This window comes from Pogona vitticeps, chromosome 3 (genome assembly GCF_051106095.1).
Source record: "Pogona vitticeps strain Pit_001003342236 chromosome 3, PviZW2.1, whole genome shotgun sequence".
Classification (NCBI taxonomy): domain Eukaryota; kingdom Metazoa; phylum Chordata; class Lepidosauria; order Squamata; family Agamidae; genus Pogona; species Pogona vitticeps.
The window spans coordinates 231435506-231458031 of NC_135785.1; the positions used below are offsets into that span (position 1 = coordinate 231435506).

Consider the following 22526-nt stretch of genomic DNA (forward strand, 5'->3'; position numbering starts at 1 on the left):
TCAGCCAGGGTTTTAAGAGAACCCCGAGCCATAAGAACATAAAATACCTGCTTTACACCAATAAGGATAATATGTTACAAATCTTTCCACTTGCCCATAAAACGTGATGATGAAACTAATTGTTCCAAATAATCTTATGTCCTAAGTACCACAGGCCTTTGCTTTTATGCCTGTCCGCACTGGTATATAGTTATGATACATGGTTCCCTGATGGCAGTTTTTGGCACAGAAAAAAGACATTGTCCACTTGTGTTTCTGCTTAATACGATCCAACCTTGTGGACAGGTATTTGAGTTAAAATAGATCACACCGAAGATAAGGACCTTTTAAGCACCGGCTAGATTGCACCAAATTTCACAGTGTGGACAACATATGACAAAAGTCACCTCGAGGGAAGAAAAGCTCTATGTGTCTACATCCCAGCAACTTTCATTGAAACAGATACAGTTCTAAATACAGTATTAAATTCAGCCTCCTATCTTGCAGAAGGACTTGGATGACAGGCTTGCTGTGATTCTACAGCCCACTCTGGATGAGATTTCTTAAGTAAGAATGTTTGGAATGGAAATCTATAGTAGCTTGGCATCAATGAAATAAACATTCACTGCTTTCTCTCGAGTATATTTCTTTTCATCTTTTGTCAGAAAGCACAACAAATATAGGCTTCTACTACTATAAAAAGGGATCCAGCAAGAGCATAATGCGAGCCCCTGGGCGACTCAGGATGTTGTCCTTTATTGGCCAAAATCTATCTGATATATCTTTAATTGTACTGTTGTGAAAGAAAGAAAGAAAGAAAGAAAGAAAGAAAGAAAGAAAGAAAGAAAGAAAGAAAGAAAGAAAGAAAGAAAGGAAGAAAGGAAGGAAGGAAGGAAGGAAGGAAGGAAGGAAGGAAGGAAGGAAGGAAGGAAGGAAGGTATATTTCTAAATCTAGCCAGCTTTTCTATCATGTAAAATTTGAGGGAATTAAAAATTAAAATGATTTGGCACCAAGGAATATGTTGACTATGGTTAGGGCAAAGAGCCGGGGGGCACTTGTGGGGTGGAGCAGCACTGCTGCCTGCTAAACAAAACATTCATGCCCAGAGGCAATAAATCAGAAAATAACAGAAGATGATAGGAAAGAGCAATGGCATAGTCTTGGAACTGATTAAGTCCTGGATACGGGGCAAAGAAGAAATGGACAACGTACTTCTTGGCATGGATGATTGTAGGTGTGGGGTCTAGGATGAGGAATCGGCATCAACTGAGTACTGGCTGAGATAGTGGTAGCCAAAGTGCTCTGCACACATTCAAAGAGACACTGAGTGTGAAGGGAGAATTTTAGGTATGGATGCATTTCAAACAGGAGGGAGAATTAAGTCTCCCTCTCCCCCTCCGACCCCCTCCCCCTTCCTCTCTCTCACACGTTTTCCTGTTCTTTCCCATTTGTAATGTTTAAAACAATATTCTGACTTTCTAACAAGAGCAAGAGCACTTGCTATTAAATAGAATTATATGTCGAAAAAGAAAAACAGTTGTTCCAGCTAACAACTTCTCAAATTCTCCTTCCAGATTGGTGTCCTGGCTTTGCTGCAGACATCCTGTGTGAGTTTATGAAAACTGTTCAGCATTTCTCTACTTCATTTCCCCCAATGTGTGAAAAAATAAATCATGTTTCAATGTGCACTCTGGGTCACACAGTATTGTGTGGCATGTTGCATAGTGGTTTTTGTGGTTATGAGGCATTGCATAGCAGGTTGCATGTAATGTGAGACCCAGATTGGATTCTCGCACACTCTTATTTCAGCAGTAAGGTATAAACAGTAATATATCAAATTAATGTATAAAAATGGCATCTTGGTATCATGCAGTATTACTGATTTCTAATGAGTGGTGCCAAAGGAATGAATGTTTACTAGAGGTACCCCTAAAATGAATGCTGTCTCTTGGTAAGGTTACTTATATGGACTGTGATTCCCAGAATCCTCAGCCAGCCTGGCTAGCCAGATTCCATCCAAGCTCTGATTCAGCTTCCCCAACTGAACCTGACATGACTGTACTACATTATCTCCTGTAGTTCTTTCATAATTTGGCTTTTATGGTATCTTTGGGTGTGATTACACTGGGGGATAGATCACATTTTAGAGTGGTCTGATGTGGTCTGTTTTCCTGCAGACATACAACATACAGATAATTGTGCCTTATGCTGACCCCAATCTGTGTCCAAGTTGGACCTTTCTGTTCGAGCTGTAGAGCTTCCACTTTCTAGGGCTCAGCCAGAGCAATTCCCTTGCAGACAGAAGGGTCACTTCAAGTGAGATCATTACCTGCAAAGCAACTCTTTCTGGTGTGTATTTCCCACCATCTGATTGCACCTTCTATGCTTCGCAATATCACTACCACTGCTCACATTAAGTCTAACTGCACTGGATGAAAGATTCATTGTTCATGCAGCAATCAGCAATACAGAATACAGAATACCACATTGTGCTGTTTGAGGGCAAAAATTATGATCACTAAAGGTTTGCAGGAAACAGCCATGTAGCAGAACAAATAATAATAATAAAAAACATTGTTCCAAATATATGGTAAAGATGGTTGCTGGATGACTTTAAATATATATATTATCTAGGATGAATATGATCAAGATATTCTCCTGAGGGTTCCCTAAGGAAAAGAGAATCATAAAGGCTAAAAGTTTCTGCAACTGATCTGTGAAAAACTGGAAAATCTCCCACAATACAATGGAACATGAAGTCAAAATGCCCCCTAGTGGCTCTTGACAATTTAGGGGTCATTATGAATCAATTTTTGTCAAAATTAACACTCATATCAGGGCCAGCATCAGCAACCTGACATAGCAAGACAACTGATTGTGCCCCAGCACCCTGATAGGGCCTCACTGCTAATAATTGCTGTTGGGCCCTATATTTGTTTGCTCATTTGCTTGCTTGTTTATTCTGGCACATGACTCCAAGCAACCAGCTGGATTATCACATGCCAGCACCTCCCAGTCCATCAAAAGAGAAGCCACACACACCCCATAAGAGGTTACTTTGACCCGAGTCACCTCAAATGTGAAGCCAGCCGTGATCCATATATTCCCTGCTTATATTTAAGTAGTGTTATTGTTCATATGATTATTTGAGGGCTGGTTCTACCATGAGACAAGGTAAAATACACAACTCAGGGAATAAATAAAAGGAAACCATAGACTGACACACAAACACTCCATGTATCTCCTGAGGAGCTGTCTGTTGCCACCTCAAATGGCCCCATTTCCTTGGCTGGAGGTGACTGTGGCTGAAATTAAGGCTGCAGCTCCACTGTCTATTCTTTGGCTCTCCCTACCATCATTTCTACTACTCTCTGAACACTTGCTAGGTTTAATGCCCCCTTCCTTAGAGGTACTGTAGGTGAGGAAGTGTTAGAAACCCCATTGTTTCCTCTATCTGTAAGGGACAATTTTTTTTATCAAGAGCTTTAAATAAAAACTGGGCCATTGTCGTTTGCAAACCATTTTGTCATAGATTACCACCGGTGCTTTTCTCTTAATATTTCCAAACTTTTCTCATACAGCTTAGAATAGTAAATTGTCTCCATCCTGAACATTTCAATCTCACAACAGTGTGTGAGAGAGGTTAATGGGGAAGAGAGAGAGAAAGGGAGAAGGATTGTGAGCCTAGGTCATCTAGCCAGTTCGTGTAGATAAGAGTGTTTTGAATCCAGGTCTCTATTGCATAGTCACTCAACTAACAACTTAATTTTGTTCTCTCTGTATTAACCTCCTGGACATGTTAAGCAAAATCTAGAATACTTAATACAAAATCTAATTTTCTGCAGGTTACAGTCCAATATCTATTGTTATATTTGCATGTCATATTAGTAACAAATTAGTTCTTGTATACTGTAAAACCCTTTTTTGAAATACTAACAATATAGCCAGCAGTCCGGTAAATAACACTTCCATTTCTTGCATGGTTTGCTTGTAGACTGTTGTGGTCTGAAAGACCTTCTCAGTATTGATTGAATTCTCTACTAACTTATGAGCACTCAGCTTAAAGTAAGCATAATCATAGTCGCACTGGCAATAACTGTTCTGATAGCTGTCAAAATGGTGGGGTAGGAAAATGCTATATATGTAGACTTTTCCAAAGGCAAAGCAAGAACAAAATATTTAAGGCCAAGTGAATCCTTGGGAAAATCCCATGATCTTTGGAGAAAACCACAAAATTCCTTATCATTCTGCATCCTTTTTTTTAATATAAAGAATTGCCTCTGGCTTTTCAGCCAACAAGTGTGGATATGGAACATTATCGGAGACAACAGTTGCATTACTGAGCACATGGCATGAATACCGAAACTCAAAAGTATTAATGCTCAACATGAAAGTTGATTTTACAAAAAACACTTGGTTTTCTTTGCCGTAGTTATGTGTTGTTCTTTCACATATCCTCACATAGTTTGGTGGTGAACATGAACATCCTGTTGGGAAGTCTTCAAGCCTGTACGAAGTCACCAGTTTTGTCATAGATCATGTTTTCCACTTGCACAAAGGTAGCATATGGCTCCAACTCATTGTCCTAGAAAACAAAGCCACATCCTCTGAGCAAGCTCCTTTCTCCCTAATATTTGTTTGTTTGTTTGTTTTTACCCTGCTTTTCTCCTTAAAAAGGACTCAAGGTGGCTGACATCAATAAAAGACTATCTTTAAAGCTACGAACAGTAAGTATACAAATACTTAAAAGTATCAAACAAATGCACACTAAAAAAAACAGTAAACAAAAGCAACACCAACAACACATTCAAAGCAATAAGGCACAACAATCCATTCAAAAATCCCACTCAGGCAGCCAGTCACTGAGAGAAAGCTTGCCTGAAGAGAAAGGTCTTCGCCTGCTTGCAGAAGGACAGGGATTGTCTACCAACCTATCTCTTCTATTTCATGATACACACTTGATTGTTCTCGATATATTGTGACTATCTGTGGTTTTAAGCAATAAAGCTTGTTCATTCAAATATACACTTGGATGAGTACTTCAGCTTACCTTTGGCACAAATATGTGGGAAGTCTGCTTTTATTTTACACTGTTGTTATACTGTGGAAGCATGTCAAATCAGAATCTAATATGGGTAGCTTTTATATCCGTTTTTGAAAATGTAAGCAGTGTTATGAAAGATAAAATGAAGTAGAAAAAAAGAATAATAACCTCTCACCCCACCTCCATCAAAAGAGGGGAACAAACCTACTTAGCACTGCTCCTAAAAGCAAACTCATACAGTAAGGTCTTCTAGGACTTTAGCCAAAAACATATATAAGTTTAAAGGAGAAGGGCAACTCAAACTGCCACATGAGGACTGGGAGTGCTTAGCGTCTTGGCAATTTAGAATGACAAAGAGAAAACGAAATATAGCTTATGGGCTGAGTGGGAAAAAGAAGGGGAATACCCTGCTTGTCTTCACACCACAACAGGATACATTGATAATCATGGGCAACTGGAAAGGAAAATTATCTTCCTTTGACAATAGAGCTATTGAAAGCACCTCTGCAACCAGATCATTCCCCACCCCATCCAACACAGATAATGAGGTCCAGAACATGTCCTGCTTAGTGGGTGGATCCAGATGTCATTCGGGTCAGCCCCATAGTTCTCATGGAGGACATAAAGTCCTGAGCTGCTCCTGAAAGTATATTCTTGGTATGAATGTTAAAATCTCCCAAGACCACAGTACCCATGTGCTGTTTTGAGAGCAGATCCCTTCATTATTTCCTTGGTCTTACCTGGATGCTCTGTCTTGCAGAAATTGTTTCAGGGCTTTTCATTATGGTGGGGTCTGTTTGTCTGGTATAAGTAGAGAAGGGAAAGGAATACAATCAGATTCTGTCTTCTAGAGAGATGTTGTACAAAATGAGTTTAGACTAAAATGTCAAATTTAAGACTGCAGCACAATTTCACATCCAGTATGGTACCACACCAAATTAGTCATGGAAGCATCCTTTCCAATCTTACCGTGCAATCCTAAGAAAGTAGAATACATAGGTTCCACTCCCAATATGAATAATAAGTTGCTCCCTTCATACAAATGTACAAACAACTAGTCTCAGTAGCAGTTTTACCACTGCTAGACAATGATTTTAATTTGTTTTTGCTTTGTGCAGTAATAGACCCATATATTGTGGACCTTTAATTCACTTTTGCACATACTACTGCGAAGCCTGCTGTCACCCATCCTATATTTGTGCATCTGGTTTTCTCCTGCCCATATGTGTTACTTTACATTTATTCCTCATGAAATTCATTTTTTGTTGTTGTTCCCATTTCTCCAACATGTTGTGTTGAATTCTGATTTTATCTTCTGGCTACACCTCCCAGTTCAGTGGCATTCCGTGGCAAATTTGAGGAACATTCCCTCTATTCCTTCATCCAAGTCATTTATGAAGATGTTGTACAGTGTTAAACCCAGGACAGAAGTCTGCATCTACCACTTTTCTCCAGGATAACAAGGAAGCATCAGTTGGAACTCTTTGGGGTACCCATCAATCATCTAGAAATTTACTTTACTGTGGCATCATCTAGTCCAGTGGTTCTTAACCTTTTTGAAAGAAACGCCCCCTTGAGCCATTGAGGAAGTTATCATCGCCCCCCTCTTATTTCTTATTATATCTTATTTATTTATTTTTTGTTTGTTTATTTATTTAAGACATTTAAATCCAATGACCCCTGAAAACAAAATTCAATTCCAAGAAAATGAAATGCCCCCAAAAAGTAACATTTAATGATTTAGTTGCAAGCGAATTTTAAGACTCAAAAAGAAATATAAAAAGGGCATAAAATGCAGGAACTAAAAATTTCAAGACGAAAACTCTGAAACTAAATTAAGATAGGAGGAAAATATATATTCATGCACATTGTAAAAAGGCTGCATCCATCTTCACAGGTTTGGCTTGCTCCAACGCCCCCTACCGCCACCCTTCTGCTCCAGCGCCCCCACGCCGCCCCTTTTCATTCTACCGCCCCCCTGAAAAATGAAATCGCCCCCTGGGGCGCATTATCGCCCAGGTTAAGAACCACTGATCTAGTCCACATTTTACCAAATGTTACTATTAAAAGCTTGTCCATAATAATATCATGGGGAATATTGTCAAAAGCCATATTGAAATCATGATATGCTACATATTCACATATTCCAATCTATCAAGCTTGTATTTCTATCAGAAAAAGAGACAAGATTGATCTAACACTTCTCACTTTTGAGTATCCCTTGCTGATTCAAAGTAATCACAGTGTTCTTTCCTAATTACTCACAGATTGTTGCATTATCTACTATTGATTCCTTACCAGATGACTCTTTAGTAGGACTAGGTCCTGTCCCACCACCACCACAATTTCCGAAGGTAGGAACATATGTGAAACATACCTTCCATAGAAGAATCTCCAGGCATAGATGAAAAGTGAAAGCACAAGGATTCCCAAGAGACCAGCGAGGCTACTATAGAGAATTTTCATTGTAGCATCTTTCCTTCTTTCATTATATCTGCCTGAAGATTTACAACATATAAAAAACACCAGTTAGGAAAGATTTTAGCTTTAGGCTGTAAACCTGTTCTCAATAATGATTATTACGTGCTGTCAAGTTAATTCCGATTTACGGCAACCCTCTCTAGGGTTTCCTAGGTATAGAATATTGAGAAGTGATTTGCCGTTTCCTTCTACTGGGGTGCTCTGGGACTGCATTGCCCAAGGTTACACAGGCTGGCTCTTGTCCCTGGGATGCACAATGGGGAACTGAACTCCCACACCTAACTCACTGAGCTATTCAGCTAGCTAATCCTATATGTACTTATCTTGAACCTTTTATTTATAAACCACAAATGACATGACATGTGAGAGAATAACGTATTATCAAAGGCTTTCACGGATGGCATCTGATAGTTGTAGGTTTTTCGGGCTGTTTGGCCACGTTCTGGAGGTTGTTCTTCCTAACGTTTTTGCCAGTCTGTGTGGCTGGCATCTTCAGAGGACAGGAGCTATAACTCTGTCTGTGTTCTCAATTCCTGTCCTCTGAAGATGACGGCCACAGAGACTGGCGAAACGTTAGGAACAAAGACCTCCAGAACACGGCCAAACAGCCCAAAAAACCTACAACAATATTGTGATAATTTTGAAAGCACTACAAATACAGTCAGGCTATTCATAATGGTTTTGATATCTGGCTATGGAGCCAGAGGCTGGAAATTCAATTCCCTACTGTGCCTCTTATGAATAGAGCCAGCCTGTGTGGCCTTGAGCAAGCTGCACAGTTGCAGGGCACTCCCAGAAGAAGGAAATACGTAGTATTCTCTGCCTGAAAAACCCTGAAAAGGACTCACCATAAATCAGAATAGACTTGTCCGTACATTATTATTAGTAGTAGTAGTAGCAAAATTCACTTCCTTTGCAATTAGGCAATCAGTTAAAACACAAATGAATAAAACTATAATAAATTCAGCAGACAGCCACAACATAAAAAAGATCATTTACAGTCAGGAGAAATGGCCTTATCTTGGACAGGAGCCACAGCTCTGTCGCAGAACATATGCTTTCCAAGCAGGATGCATGTTTAATTCCAGGCATCTTCAGACAAAAGGATGACATAGGATGGAACAGCATGCAAAATTTATTGTGTTACACTGTACTGGAATTTCTTATCACATTTATAAAGTTGTTACCATTTTTTTTTTAAAAAATTGCTCTTTTAGTAGTAACACATTATTAAGGTTTCTCTCTTTTTTGCAGTTTTCAGAGAAGTAACCATACTTGTTTGCTTCAGCAACCTATATTTGTTCAATACTTTAAGGCTAACAAATTATTTCCATGTGAACATTGAACTTCTTCAGTGTATTGTCCCCATGAGAGTTCACACAGAAATAAACATGTTAGTCCTAAAGGGGTTGCAAAATGTTTGTTTTATTGTTGGTGATATTTTACTTTTTAATTACTTGGAAAAATATATATATTCACAAAAATGGCTACATAGCCATCCAAATAACATATTTCAAGTAACAAGTAATATTTACTTGTTCCATCAAATGAGCATCCTCTTGCTTTTAAAAAACCATGCCTTTTTAAAAAGAGTAACAATAATAGTAATATCATTACCTAAAGGAAATATAATACAAATAATGCTGTTACGCGTATTTGGAACAGCTTACTTCCAGGCTCTATCTATGGAACAATCTAACCTGAAACAAGGTGACTTTCAAAGCACTTAATGACTAAATTCATTTTATATTGTCTGCCTGAAATAGTGGAAAGGACTGGTGTGGATCTCCAAGAGGTTAGTTTCAACTCCTAGCCAAATTTCTGTGTCATCTTGATAAATCAGCATTTTCATTCAGTCATTATTATAGGCTGCTTCTAAACCCAGTATTTTCCTTGAGGACAATGAAATGGAAATTATTTTCATGACGGAATGGGTGCACAGTCCATTAGAAAAGCTCCATCAGCAGTACTTGGTAATAATCCAATATCCTACCTGTGAAACTTTGAAAAATCAATATGGACACCCTAAAATTTTCATTATAGATGGTTCCAGAATAATCCCCCAAAGCTTCCTCTGACTGAAAAAAATTACTCAAGAACTGTCCCACAGAAGAAGAAATTTTCATAATATTTTGAAGGGATTTTCCTTCTTTTCAGAAATATAGTAAGTCAGTTATGAAATGACCAAATCCAGATGTATTAACCCCTGGAATATGCCACTAGTAGAATGAATGGCTCTGTAGCCATTGGAAAATCAGTATGGATCTAGTTAACGATTTATATATCCGCCCCCACTTTTCTAAACTGAATTGCATCCAACCCATCATACAAGAGGATCATTAATAAAAATATTTTTAAAATTACAGGTATTATGCTAAAAATGCACTCAAGGTAATACTGTATATTCAAAACAAAAATTACAACAGAAACAGGCCCCCATAAAATGTAGACTTTGGAACAAAGGCACATGAACAAAGACCCTACTGCAGAACTAGCAGCATAGAATCAAACTGAATTTAATATAAGTTGCAAATGACTGAGGCTGCCGTCACACAAGGGAAATGTTCCTGTTGTCATGATACTTTTCATACCCTTGTTGTATTGAATTGTGGTCACCTGGACAAACGCTCCAATGTGTATTAATGTTACTGATTCATTTTCTCCTATTTGAATAATTATGGCCAGCCACACCGTGGTACCAATTTATTTTCTCTCTTGTTTTCTGGGGCACTGCAGCCCCTTAGTTTAATTTTTAAAAAAAATTAACAATACATCAATATCTTGGGTAAGGCTTCCGGTTTGGTAGAATTTTCTCTATTGTGGTGTGTCTGGAAAAACTGCCTTGCACTCAATGGACCCAGCAGCCCCATCCAAGGCTGTGTTGCTTGCCTGACAGCAGGTGGAGTGATGTAATACCTACCAATACCCTGGCATACCTGGCTATTTACATAAGTTGACCTATGTATTGACATATTGGCCGGAAAATTAAAAGAAAATACAATATATAAAGCAGGGCAGCTGTGTGTCAGTAGTGGCGACCATCTTCCCTGGTGACTTGGCTTCGGGGGGAAAATCAATACGGTTGTGTACACATGTAAGGAATATATTGAAATGCCATTGGAACAAAATAAGAGAAGCCTCCCAGTGAGGGGGAAATAAACTGGAGTTACAGCATTGGCTGAGGAAACGATTCAATAATGGTCGTGCATCGTGTGATGGTAAATTTCTACAACAATCTAACAGGGGTATAACTTGGGAGCATTTGCCTCATGTGATTACACCCTGAGAGAGATATCAAGTCTTCAACTATAAGCAGAACGTATGCATCGAAGAGGTTACTTGCAACCTTTTGGAAGACCGCATGAAAAGATCTGTACCTCAGAGGCCTTATCTACACAGTGGTGTTGCCTTTGGTCTTTCTGAGGTTTTTCTGGATCACTCTGGGGTTTTTTGTTTTTTGTTTTGTTGTTGTTTGTTTTGGATTGCTTTTTTGCAGATTTTAATACATTATTACAATATTAGTGCCCCCACATGGGGAGGGTATGTTTTATTGTATGTACTGGGAGACACTAGAATTGCTCTGTGATCTCTTACTTCCAACACAGATTGCCTTCCCCTTTTGCTAGTTTTCTTCGCCATTTCCCCACCTCCTTCTCTGTCTCCTCCTTTCCCTCATTGCAGATCTCTAGCTTTTGCACAGCAATTGGGTCCTTACCCAAGGACATGAACACTTAGAGGACTCCAGAATCTACAGGTAAATAATCTATTAGGAATTGTTAGGAAAATAAATGGCCAGTGTTACTTACTTTCCTTTTTGAGGGAAAGCATACATGTTATCATGGGGGTTGGAACACACCGTATTTTCTTCCTCTTTTTTCATGGAGGAACTCATACCCATGCCTCATGACAGAATGGGTAGAAGACAGTGCCATTCGCCCTTGATGTCGAAATGACTAGTTACAGCTCCTTGTCCTTGTTTTATCTATCCATGGGGCACGGAGAAGTAGAGATTTGCCAACAGAAAAAAAATGGCCATTTGATAAAACACCATCAGGGACACAAACCCATATAAAGCAGGCAGATCAGCATGGAAAATGCAGTACTAGAATCAACGTACCCTACCATCTGGCAATGGAAGGAAAAAAAGAAAGCAAAGGTGTTATCTATATTTAAGCCTAGGGAGACTAGTTTCAGTAGTCCATTATATGGACACCAGGACATAGTCCTGGTACCATGGATACATGGAAAACTGCACAAGTGCTCAGTGTAGATGGGCTTTCAGTTGTACTGGGGGGGGGAAGTATCCAATCTGTATTACCTAATGAGATATTTAAGATGCGGGCATCTTTCCAAGCAGGGTGAGAGATGATACAAACAACTTCATCTTCATTAGTGTTGGTGGTATTATATATACTGGTGACTGTCTCTGTGCCATTATGCAGAGTTTCCTTCATAGTGTCATAATCTCCTCGTTGGGCCCATGAGATCTGTGCTGCTGGTTTTCCTGCAGCTGCTTTACACACAGCAGTTCCATTGATGGTATGAGTCAAAGAGACTTCAGGAGGTGCTGAAAGAACAAATCAAATGGGGAAAACTGTGAGCTGAATTAAAGAAATGTGGTGAGATGGCTGTTGAAAGCAACCGTGAACGGGGGAAGACTAGCAAAATCCCTTCATCATGTGTGAAGATCATACACTTTAAGAATAAGTAAATAGAGCTAGAGGCCAACCAGTTGTCTCTGAGAAACCTATCAATAGTACATGAGTACAGTTCCACCCCTCCATCTTTTATTCCCAGCAAATAGCACTGGAAGTGATGTATGGCCATTCTGACTGGTGGCCACAATGTCCATCACTTTCATGAATATATCTATGCCCATTGTAAACCTAGCCAAGTTACCAGCCATCACTACATCTTGGGTAAAAGCAGTTCTACAGATTAATAATGTGCTGTGTGGAAAAGTGCCTTCTTTTATCTTTCCTGGTTCCTGAACCTCTTTTGAAATTGTACATAATCCTGCCTTTCTGACTCACTTCTTGAATCTATAAAATCATCTTCATTACTGTTGAGCAAGTGTCAAGAGGAAGTGAGAAGACTTTTAACAGGGCAGGAAAATGCATATGCTCAAACACCTCTGTTTATCACCTGCTGGGCACAAGTGAACCTTTGTTCTCATGTCCTGTTCCTGGACTTCCCATAGGCTTCTAGCAAGGCTGCTGTGTGAAGAGAAGGCTGGACTATGATGTTCCTATAATGGTTTCCTTTTACCTGGGTTTTATACATAGGGTTGTTATTGTACAGTTTTAAGAAATTGTTAACTGCAAGCTACTTCGAGAGGTTGCTAGTACAGTGGGGTCTTGACTTAAGAACGGCTTGAGTTAAGAACATTTTGACTTAAGAACCACTCTCATAGGAGAATATTGACTTGACTTACATACTTAGATTTGAGTTAAGAACTGAAAAAACCACGTGGGAGGCAGGGAAAGTGCAAAATTTGAACTTTCAGTTAACTGTTGGCCAGTGAAAAGGGTACCTGTCTGCTTCCTCACTCCTCCCAGCATTTAGAGAGTGGATTGGGAGACAGTCTTCGGACTGCCTGGTACTGTACTGCCTGGACTGTATTTTCCCTGCCTTCCCTGAACCTTTCTTGACCTAAGAAAAAAAGAAACAAAATATCCCCCTCTAGTGGTCGAAGGCAGAATAGCATCTTCCCATTAGTTTCTATGGACGGAAAAGAGCAGATACGGATGAAATGGTTTTCAATGCATTCCCATGGGAAATGCAGATTTGACCTGAGAACTTTTTGACTTGAGAACTGCCTTCCAATACGGATTAAGTTCTCAAGTCAAAACCTCACTGTACCTGAAAAGTGATAGGTAAAATATTTGCAGTGAATAGCTTGAAACAGTAATAGAATTAACAATCTCAGATAGATATGGAAGAGCAGATGAAGTTTCTTACCTAATACAGTTAGATTGTATTTATAGATGAAAGTTCCCCTAGCATAGGCAATAGAACACATGTATATTCCTTCACTGGAAAACTCTGGCGACTTTAGACGAAGAGCAGATATCTGGTCTGGTCTGGAGACCCAATTCATGTTCTTACTGCAGTTTCTTTCTGTTGAATTTGTCTCTCTTTTGTACGATATGTAGCAACTTGTTCCATTCTTTAAATATATCCTCCATACTGCTAATACATAGCTGTGTTGAGGACAGTCTAGGACAGCAGGAGTACTAACCACTGCAGACTTAGTTAACTGAACTGGAACAACAGAGGAAGGAATGCCATCAAGTCTTGTAGATGAAGATGGGAGATGATTTTCAGGCCAAGTGGGTTTATTTTCTAATATAGCAATGTCTGAGCCTTGTATGTTCCAAAAATAAAAAACATACTGACAAAATAGATTATTTTGTATGCAATAGCAAGATATGATTACAAAAGACTGCCATCACACTGACATTTGCATCAGACAAAATTATTTTTAACATTTACCTCATAATATTACAGTTATGCCTAATGGTGTAACTACACCATGAGGAAAATACGCTTGAATCCACTATGATCCACATTTTTTTTCAAATTTGGTTTTCGTGGGTGAAATCACTATAGCCATCCAGACATCAAACAATATGCAGGACTCAGCAGGAGCAGAGTGCTGTGTTTGCAGAGCACAAACTGCCTTTGACAAAGTGCTAATTAGAATTTCCCAACTCATTGGAAAAAAAATTATTTATTTTTCCTGAAATGGCCTAGCACTTCAGTAGTAGTCTAGCCCTACCTTTAAAGCCTTTTTAAAAACAAAACAACCCACACTTGTTTGCAGAGAACAGGCACTCATTTGAGGGGAACTAACACCTATATCCACCCCGCAAATGCTCCTTTGCTTTTGGATCAGGCGATCACACTGGGCAAGAAAGCAGACAAAAGTCAACTCAATTGGAGGAAATTTAAACTGCCCCTGCTAGCTGAATAAATTAAAAACGAGTCCCCAATGAGTTCTGCATTGAACTCATTGTGTAGTTGTAGGGTTTTATTTTGAATTCATCTGAGACTTATCTGTAGTAAATTGCCGGATAAATGGCCAAAGTAATCGCACCCTCAGTTTAACTACAAATACTAGAATTACACTGTTATTCATCTTCATGTTGCTGGAAGCAGAAAAAACCTGGTTAGCTCACAAAATGCAAGTCAGCACATGGAGACAGATGAACAGAAACTAGCCTGAATGTTTGCATTTAACTTTGTCTGCTTTAAACATTTATAGGCAGACCTTCTGCTTAACAGCCCATTTTTGCTTTTACAGCATTGAAACACTAAATGACATCCACGACCAGCAAAATGCCTCTAAATATAACTCAAGAAGCAGCCATCATGCAGCAGTCATCTGATGCCCAGAAGGACACATTTGTCATGATCTCTGTCTAAAGGGCAGTAAAATCAACATTATAAGATAGTCTCAACAAAGATGTTCCATAACTAACTAGGGGGTACAGGACATGACGCATGGGATCCACAACTCTGTTCCCTAATATTTCGCTGCTGTTGCCCACCACTCAGCCACCTCACGCAGAAAAAACAGTAAGACTGACTCTGCTTCTGTAGGGAAGGATACCTACAGAAGGGCCTCTGAAACTGATCTCAGGCGACAGGCAGATCTACTTTCTCCAATATTAGTGGAGAAAGGGTAGAACCTTACTAATTTCTATTAGTTCTTCTTCTCTGACTTCATGGTACAAGATGTTTTCTAGAAACTGTACACATAATATAAAACTTTTAATCTAAAAAAAAACCCAGTTTATATATGGTAACTATAATTTCCTCTTGGGCTTTTCCAGCCTGCTTGTTTGCCTTCCATTTCTATCCTGCCTTTCTTTCTGTAGAGGGAACTAAGACATTTTAATAAATGATCTTGAAAACACAAACATTAAAACAATTAAAAATATTAAAACAATCCTGAAAAACAATTAAACATATAAGTAAAAGGTACTAAATAAAATCCTTTTAAAACAACTAAAAATGCATTAACAAAGATTAAAAGGGCGAGTTCCTACTTAAAATCCCTTCCTCAACAGAAGTTTATACTGAATATTAGAAGCCTGATTGAAAAGAACAGCAGTGGAAGAACAGCAGGTAAGGGGCCCGCCTGGTCTCCCCTGGAAAGGAGTCCCAAAATGTGGGACAACCATCAAAAGGCCCCCTCCCATGTCTACACCAAGTATGCCTTTGAGGAAATTGGGACTGAAAGAAAGGCCTCTCTTGGGCTCACATAAAGCATTTTTTTTCTGTTCTGCAATATTAATACACACAGGTGTGCAGAATTACCTTCTGCTGACTGAGATGTAAGCTTGCTTTCCGTTGTTGCTCTGGGAGAAATATTGAAATAATGTTGTGTAGAGTTATTGTAAATGGCCTTTTTCTCCAGAGATGACCCTAAGAAAAATCATAAAATAAAATCATAAAATTAGAACCAACCAGAAAAATTCATGTCAATTCTACAAGAACTTGAATTAAGTTTTAGAGATTAATCTTTACACTTATTCTGCTCCAGATGTATTAAAGAAATTTTTGTTGTTGTGAGGAACAACAAGAGTGGTAAAGAACAATTATGTATATGCCTCCCAGAATTCCTTTGAAATAAATACAATAAATAGGTAAATAAGAAAACAAGTGACTGACCCCCAAACCACTGGTTCTAAAAGTAATAAGGTGTAAGCTACCTACTACAAGCCGACTTAAATACTGTAGTGGCAGTCTGTCAGTTGAAAAAGCCAACTGGTGAGTCATTTGTAGCAGAGAAAAAGTGATATGTATGTATGGGGGAAGCGTATAATGAAACCAAATCTACATTTGAAACCCACGCAGGTGACAAATCACTTTGGAAGGGGAACTGTGGGAGGAATCTGGTAGGTGTAGAGAGGGTTATACATCCCTTCCCTTGCTTCTCTGCTTCCAGTTTCCTTCCCCCTAGCTTTTCATTCAGAAGCAAAGAAGAGCCACATGTCTTTCATTACATGAGTCTGCGTGGGATGTGTAGTAATTAGCAAGTCTGATAGACAGATGGAAGGCTAAAGTCAGCCTGGAGCCATGACCAGAAGCCCTACTCACAGAACTGTAGGCTTATTCACATGGATATAGTCATGGATTCTACTGACTAATTTCCCTGCCCTGCCCCGAGGGGATTTATGAACGTCTGAGCAAATGTTAGTACTACAGTTCAATCTCACTTTTCAGCATTTTTCTAGTTCCGCACAACTGGCTCACCAGTTCAACAAAAGTTGGAGAACCATAAAAATAATACCTATCTCAGGACATAATCAAATGAGGCAAATAATCCCTAATTATACCCCTGTTAGATAGTTGGAGAAATTTCTGGTCACAAGATGCACGACCATTATTGAATCATTTACCAGGCCAGCAGTGTAACTGTGGTTGATTTCCCCCTTGCCAGCAAACTTCTATTATTTTGCTCCAATTGTGTTTTGATATATTCCTTAGTGGTATGACATGTGTGCACAACCCTTCTTTTCTGAAGCCAAATCACAGGGGAAGACAACTGCCATTACTGCCATGTGGCTGCCCTGCTATAATTAATAATAATAATAATAATAATAATAATAATAATAATAATAATAATAATAATAATAATAATAATAATAATAATAATAATAATAATAATAATAATAATATGATGATGATGATGATGATGATTATGATGATGATTATGATTATTATTATATTAATATTATTATTAATATAATAATAATAATAATAATAATAATAATAATAATAATAATAATAATAATATGATGATGATGATGATGATGATGATGATGATGATGATGATGATGATGATGATGATGATGATTATTATTATTATTATTATTATTATTATTATTATTATTATTATTATTATTATTATTTGTGGCCAGTATATCAATATGAAGGTGAACTTATATCAAAGACCAGGTATGCCAGGGCATTGATAGGTGTTGCATCACTCCACCTACCATCTGGCAAGTGACATGGTCCTGGATGGGGGTGTTGGATCCACCGAGTGCAATGCAGTTGTTCCTGACACTCAAGCACAACAGAGAAAATTTTACCAAACAGGAAGCCCTACCCAACATATCAATGTATTAATTTTTTAAAAAATTAAAGTAAGGGGCTACAGTGCCCCAGAAACCAAGAAAGAAAATAAATTGGTACCACAGTGCAGCCAGACATAATGATTTAAATAGGAGGAAATGAACTGGTAAGGTTAAAACACATTGAGACATGAACTGGTAATGTTAAAACACATTGGTATATATACCACATGATCACTCTTTAGCACAACAAAGGTATGAAAAGTATCATTAGAACAAGGCAAGCTTTCCCTGGTGTGACTGCAGCCTCAGTAAGCCTTCCATGACATTTTGCCAGAACCTTCTTCAGTGTAGAGTGGTCAACAGGAATCTAATTCTGCCTACCTCCACAGATAGTGCTGAACAGGGCAGAAGGAAAAGAAACCTTCGTCCAAGGAAATCAGACATTGCTTTGTCTATGCACAATCAATAACTTCCCTTTGAAATGAGGTCTGGAATGTTGTCCATGCACAGCGATGGTGTTTTTGAGAGAAGATCTGATGATCACTACCTCTTCATCGAAGAAATCAATTAATCTACACATTAAAAGTCCCTGAGAATTCCAAAACTGGCCCAAGACATTTTGCAGCCTGAATCAGTTATTGATTGTGCATAGACAAAGCAATGTCTGATTTCCTTGGACGAAGGTGTCTTCTCCTTCTGCCCTGTTCAGCACAAGATCTGATGATCACTACCTCTTCATCGAAGAAATCAACTATCTTGTAAAAGGGCAGGATATTCCATAACACCTGATAGCAGCAGCCTCATTCACAGGTCTTCACGGCACCCTCATCTCTGCTCTCCAGCATCTAGTTAATGACGTCTTTGCAATCCCATGTCTCCATCACTTAACGTGGCTACTCCACTTTACCTCTTAGTGCAGCTGGCTTTGCCAGCAGTTATTCCAGACCATATGATTTTTCCTTCACTACCTAGATTACATAAAATAGCCTTCCAAATGCCAACCAACTGGCCTATATCTCTAAGAACTACCTACTGGATGAAGCAGAGGCAAGCAAAAAAAAAACAGGATGTTCAGCACTAAATTTGGTACAATATGTAGGCTTCTGAAACATAGCTAAAAGAGATTCTAACTTTATATATGTATGGAGACAAGCTTGTCCCTTAAAAGCTTGGTAGAAACCATCATGGTTGGTTCTTTTCTAAGTGAAGAGAGACAGAGCTCTTTACCCTTCAGGTCTTCATTCCATTCTGCTACTAGTATCCTGTGGCCCTTGTAAGGAAGGGGGGACACTTTGTTAGGGTAAAATGCCTCCCCTCCTCAGACCACAAAACTGCCTTTATCCCTGGCATTTACTAGTTGCTATGTCCTGTGTGTCCCTTACCTTTTTACCATTGGAAAAATTTAGTCAAAAATTCTACAAGCTTACAAATCCTATGTTTTACATTTGGAACACATATTCTGAAAATATGCATAATTAAACTCTGACACATATTCTGCTAAATAAATCATGTTCTACTAAGAATGGAATTTAGAGCCAGGCTTGCACCCAACTATTAAATTTTTTCTTAATTTAAAAATCCTTGCTTTACCAAATATATGCCATATTATGAACATTTAGTCTGTAGTCTTAAATATTACAGGCAGATTGTGAGGATGAGCTCCTTACTGCCTTACTCCCCAAATGCTTTGCAAGATGCCCTTTCATGTGGGTGAAAGAAACGATCTCTTCCATGGAAATTTGGACTTACCCATTGTTGCCATGGCCACTGTGGTAGCAATCAGGGCAAATGCACCCCAATACATCATAATAAAATAAATAACAAGTTTGGGTTTCATAGCTCAGTCTTCTCACCACTGCATCCATTCTGTTTTACACCTGGCCTCCATTACAGTGGGCACCTTTTTGTACAATGGTTTCCTTCGAGCTGTCATCTCTTCCCACATCAATCCATTTCTGTAGCAACTCTGTATGTTCTTCACTGATAAGCTCCTGTAGGTTCGGGTGCTTCTTCCTTCTACTTCATCACTGTTCAGGACTTCCTGTGTGCTTAGAGTCAAAAATGATCACTGAGGAAACAGATGAAGTCACTTTTCTCATTGGTTCTCTGAACAAAATTGCTGTCTTTGCCAGATAAGCGCTGACTGAAAATAATAAAAAATTCAAAAAAGGTTGATCCATCTGTGTCTGGGCTCCATGTCAAAGAAGAATTTATTTCAGGAAATGACACTTAACATATAATGATAAGCGTTTGGCAGAGAAGAAAAGGCAAACTGTAGCATGAAAATGATTCTAGCCCCTTCCATTGTTTGTACTTCTTTTATGTGTATCTCTTGTATGTAGAAAGAGCACATTTGGGTAATACTGGGTTTCACACTGCTATGGCTGACAGAGCTGATCAGTGCTTAAGGGTGATACTCTGACAAAAGAAAGGGAAGGATTATTATAGACATTAGAAGAGTGTTAGTTCAATTCAAATTATTTTTAGTAGGTCTGCAACATTTAGAACTTGTTTACACAAAGGAAAAGAGCTTTGCGCAATTAGAAAATTCCCAATAAAATGACTCAAAATTATGTAGCAACCACAGTTTCTTTTTACAGTAAACAGAACAGCATTTTTCCAGGAAGTCTAGAATTGCAAAAAGATCGCCGTAAAGGCAAAAAGATCACCGTAAAGTGGATTCGTTGTAATGCGGGGCAATCGTTAAGCAAGTCACCACTGTACAATCTGTCCCCTGTCCAGTTCTCTGATTTTGCTTTGATGCTGTATGCGAAGCTGGAGTGTCCTCTCCAGAGCATGAAGCCCAGGTAAAATAATATGGAGGATAGGCTGTTACCTAAGCAGCAAATCCCCCCTCTCCACATCACTGAAATAGTCCAATGGAGAGGCAAGAGCCAACACAACTGGTTCCAGAGACGTTGCAGGAGTTGCCAGAATGACATGAATTGCCTCCAGGGCTCCAGCTCCGGATTTTGCATCGAGGTTAACTCCTGAAGCCTTTTCCATCAGTGGATATACCCACAAGGCAGTGGAGGTTTGAAGTCAAAGTTTTCCTTCTCCTAGATGGGCTGCTTTCCCAGGCTGATGAGCCCCACCTACCCAGCACTAGAGAGATAGGTATCTTGAAAACTGGGGGTTTATCAATCAACCACCAGTCCTTGGGACAGATTCTTCAGCTGTGGTCCATCTTGTTATCCAGCAATACTTATGGGCTCCACACTACTTGTAAGGGAAGCTAGGCAGTAGGTCAGCAGTTGCATAGCATGTGACCAAGTTGATGATCAAGGAAAAAGAGTGACATTGTACATCACTATGTCCTCTGTCAAAATGGGCATAACAAACTTCCCAAATAAACACCCAAGTTTGGGCAGAGTTCATGTTTTGGATCCTCACAACACCAGCACCTGTTTATTGTTGTCAGGATGTATTGTTCAGGTGTACTGGTACTCACTATCATAATTATGATAGGATCAGTTGCCACTTATTGCTTCATAGCCCTCTAGAGTGGTCATATTGACCAGATAGGCGGGATATAAATAGAATGAATGAATGAATGAATGAATGAATGAATGAATGAATGAATGAATGAATGAATGAATAAATAAATAAATAAATAAATAAATAAATAAATAAATAAATAAATAAATAAATAAATAAATAAATAAATAAATAAATGATTTAGGGTGTGCTACTATGGAAAAGATTGTGAAAAGCACCCCAGACATCCCTGTTACTATTGAGGTTATATATGTCTTTCTCCCACTCTTCTTCTGTGATCTTGTCTTGTCGGTTTTTACCTTGACTGATCTCCTGGTATTCTGACCTTAACAATTCCTTGATTGCTCTGTTTGCAACTCTACTGTATGCTCAAACTGATATCCCAGTAGAACTGTGATTTACAGTTCTGGCTTGTACTCTGACCATTCTTTCCCCAGCACTACTGAACTCCTTACTTCTGCCTCTGTTGTATACCAGTCCAGTCTAGCTGTTTAGGTTTTCCTTGCTGGTCACTCTTCAAAGATTACAACCCTGGCTGGTATGCTTCCTGGTGAGTTGGACACTGGCAACTGCAGAATAGGACACACGTGGTTGTTGCAACATCTGTCTTATAGAAGGCAACCAATGAAGAGTTTTGCTGAAGGACGCAAGATGAGCACAAGAAAAGAGTGGATCAGACTCTCTAACTCAAGAACACTAAATATTTTCCCCCTCATGACTGCATACCAAGGGTAGATATGACCAGAGGTAATGACAGGTAGGCAAAGCCAGCATCACTCTTAGTATCTCCTTTTCTCTTCCTCACTGATACTCACAGACAGTTTCACATTTCTTTTCCTCTCAGCTTAACCATGTTTGCAAACAGAGGCTTCCTTTTTTCTCTGCCTCTCATACACACCTAGCCCTTACATCACTTAAAGAAAAAGTCTTTTTCTTCACTGTGACACACATAACATAAAAAATTCAGTGTGTGCAAATAATCCCATTACATTCCCCGTCCAAGTGCAGCTGATTGATCCTTGGGCAAGCTGAAAAGTAATGAGTGTAACAAACTTACAAGACTGCTTAATTAATTAATTAACTAAAATATAAAATTATCTCAGATATGTGTATGCTTAGTGACTTAAAAAGCTCTCATGCACACTTTCCCAGAATGGCAGGTGTCAACACCCTGAAACCGCCACCACCCCACTATCTGCTGGCTTTCATGAAGAGCCACCAAAGTTATCTGTTGTGCATGAAAAAGTAGGAAAGTGAATATGCTAGGCTGTAACCAGCAAAGTTGGGATACAGATAATTTCTTTTTTGCTGAGCAGCAGAAAACCAGCTCTAAATCTATTACTCAAAAAACAACACTATTGTCAATTATGTCTTGATATTTCAGTTTGAAGACCACAAGAATGAGGGATCAGCTGAGTATGGGTAGCTGCAG

The 22526-nt window shown here is 38.9% G+C and overlaps 1 protein-coding gene and 1 long non-coding RNA gene across 5 annotated transcripts in view; one reads left to right on the forward strand and one right to left on the reverse strand.

Annotated features, from left to right (window-relative positions):
* The window catches only part of LOC144588020 (uncharacterized), a 70659-nt gene extending 63704 nt beyond the window's left edge, over positions 1-6955 (forward strand). The window contains exon 2 of the long non-coding RNA XR_013543322.1: positions 1555-6955. This is a non-coding gene — a long non-coding RNA (uncharacterized LOC144588020). The remainder of the gene's footprint in view (positions 1-1554) is intronic.
* On the reverse strand, positions 4220-22280 carry CD200R1 (CD200 receptor 1). Of its 4 annotated transcripts, none has more exons than XM_078389945.1 (7): positions 19450-22280; positions 15831-15938; positions 13467-13899; positions 11824-12072; positions 7402-7522; positions 5765-5825; positions 4220-4565 (listed from the first exon to the last, which is right to left on the reverse strand). In XM_078389945.1, the coding sequence occupies exons 1-7, from the start codon at positions 19459-19461 to the stop codon at positions 4482-4484; spliced, it is 1068 nt and encodes a 355-aa protein (XP_078246071.1). In that variant the 5' UTR covers positions 19462-22280; the 3' UTR covers positions 4220-4481. The 4 variants fall into 4 exon arrangements, with proteins under 4 accessions (XP_078246071.1, XP_020640666.3, XP_078246069.1 ...); XM_020785007.3 differs by having other exon boundaries at positions 13467-13769; positions 19346-22280; XM_078389943.1 differs by lacking the exon at positions 19450-22280 and adding an exon at positions 17516-19337.
* Between the last annotated feature and the right edge of the window lie 246 nt (positions 22281-22526).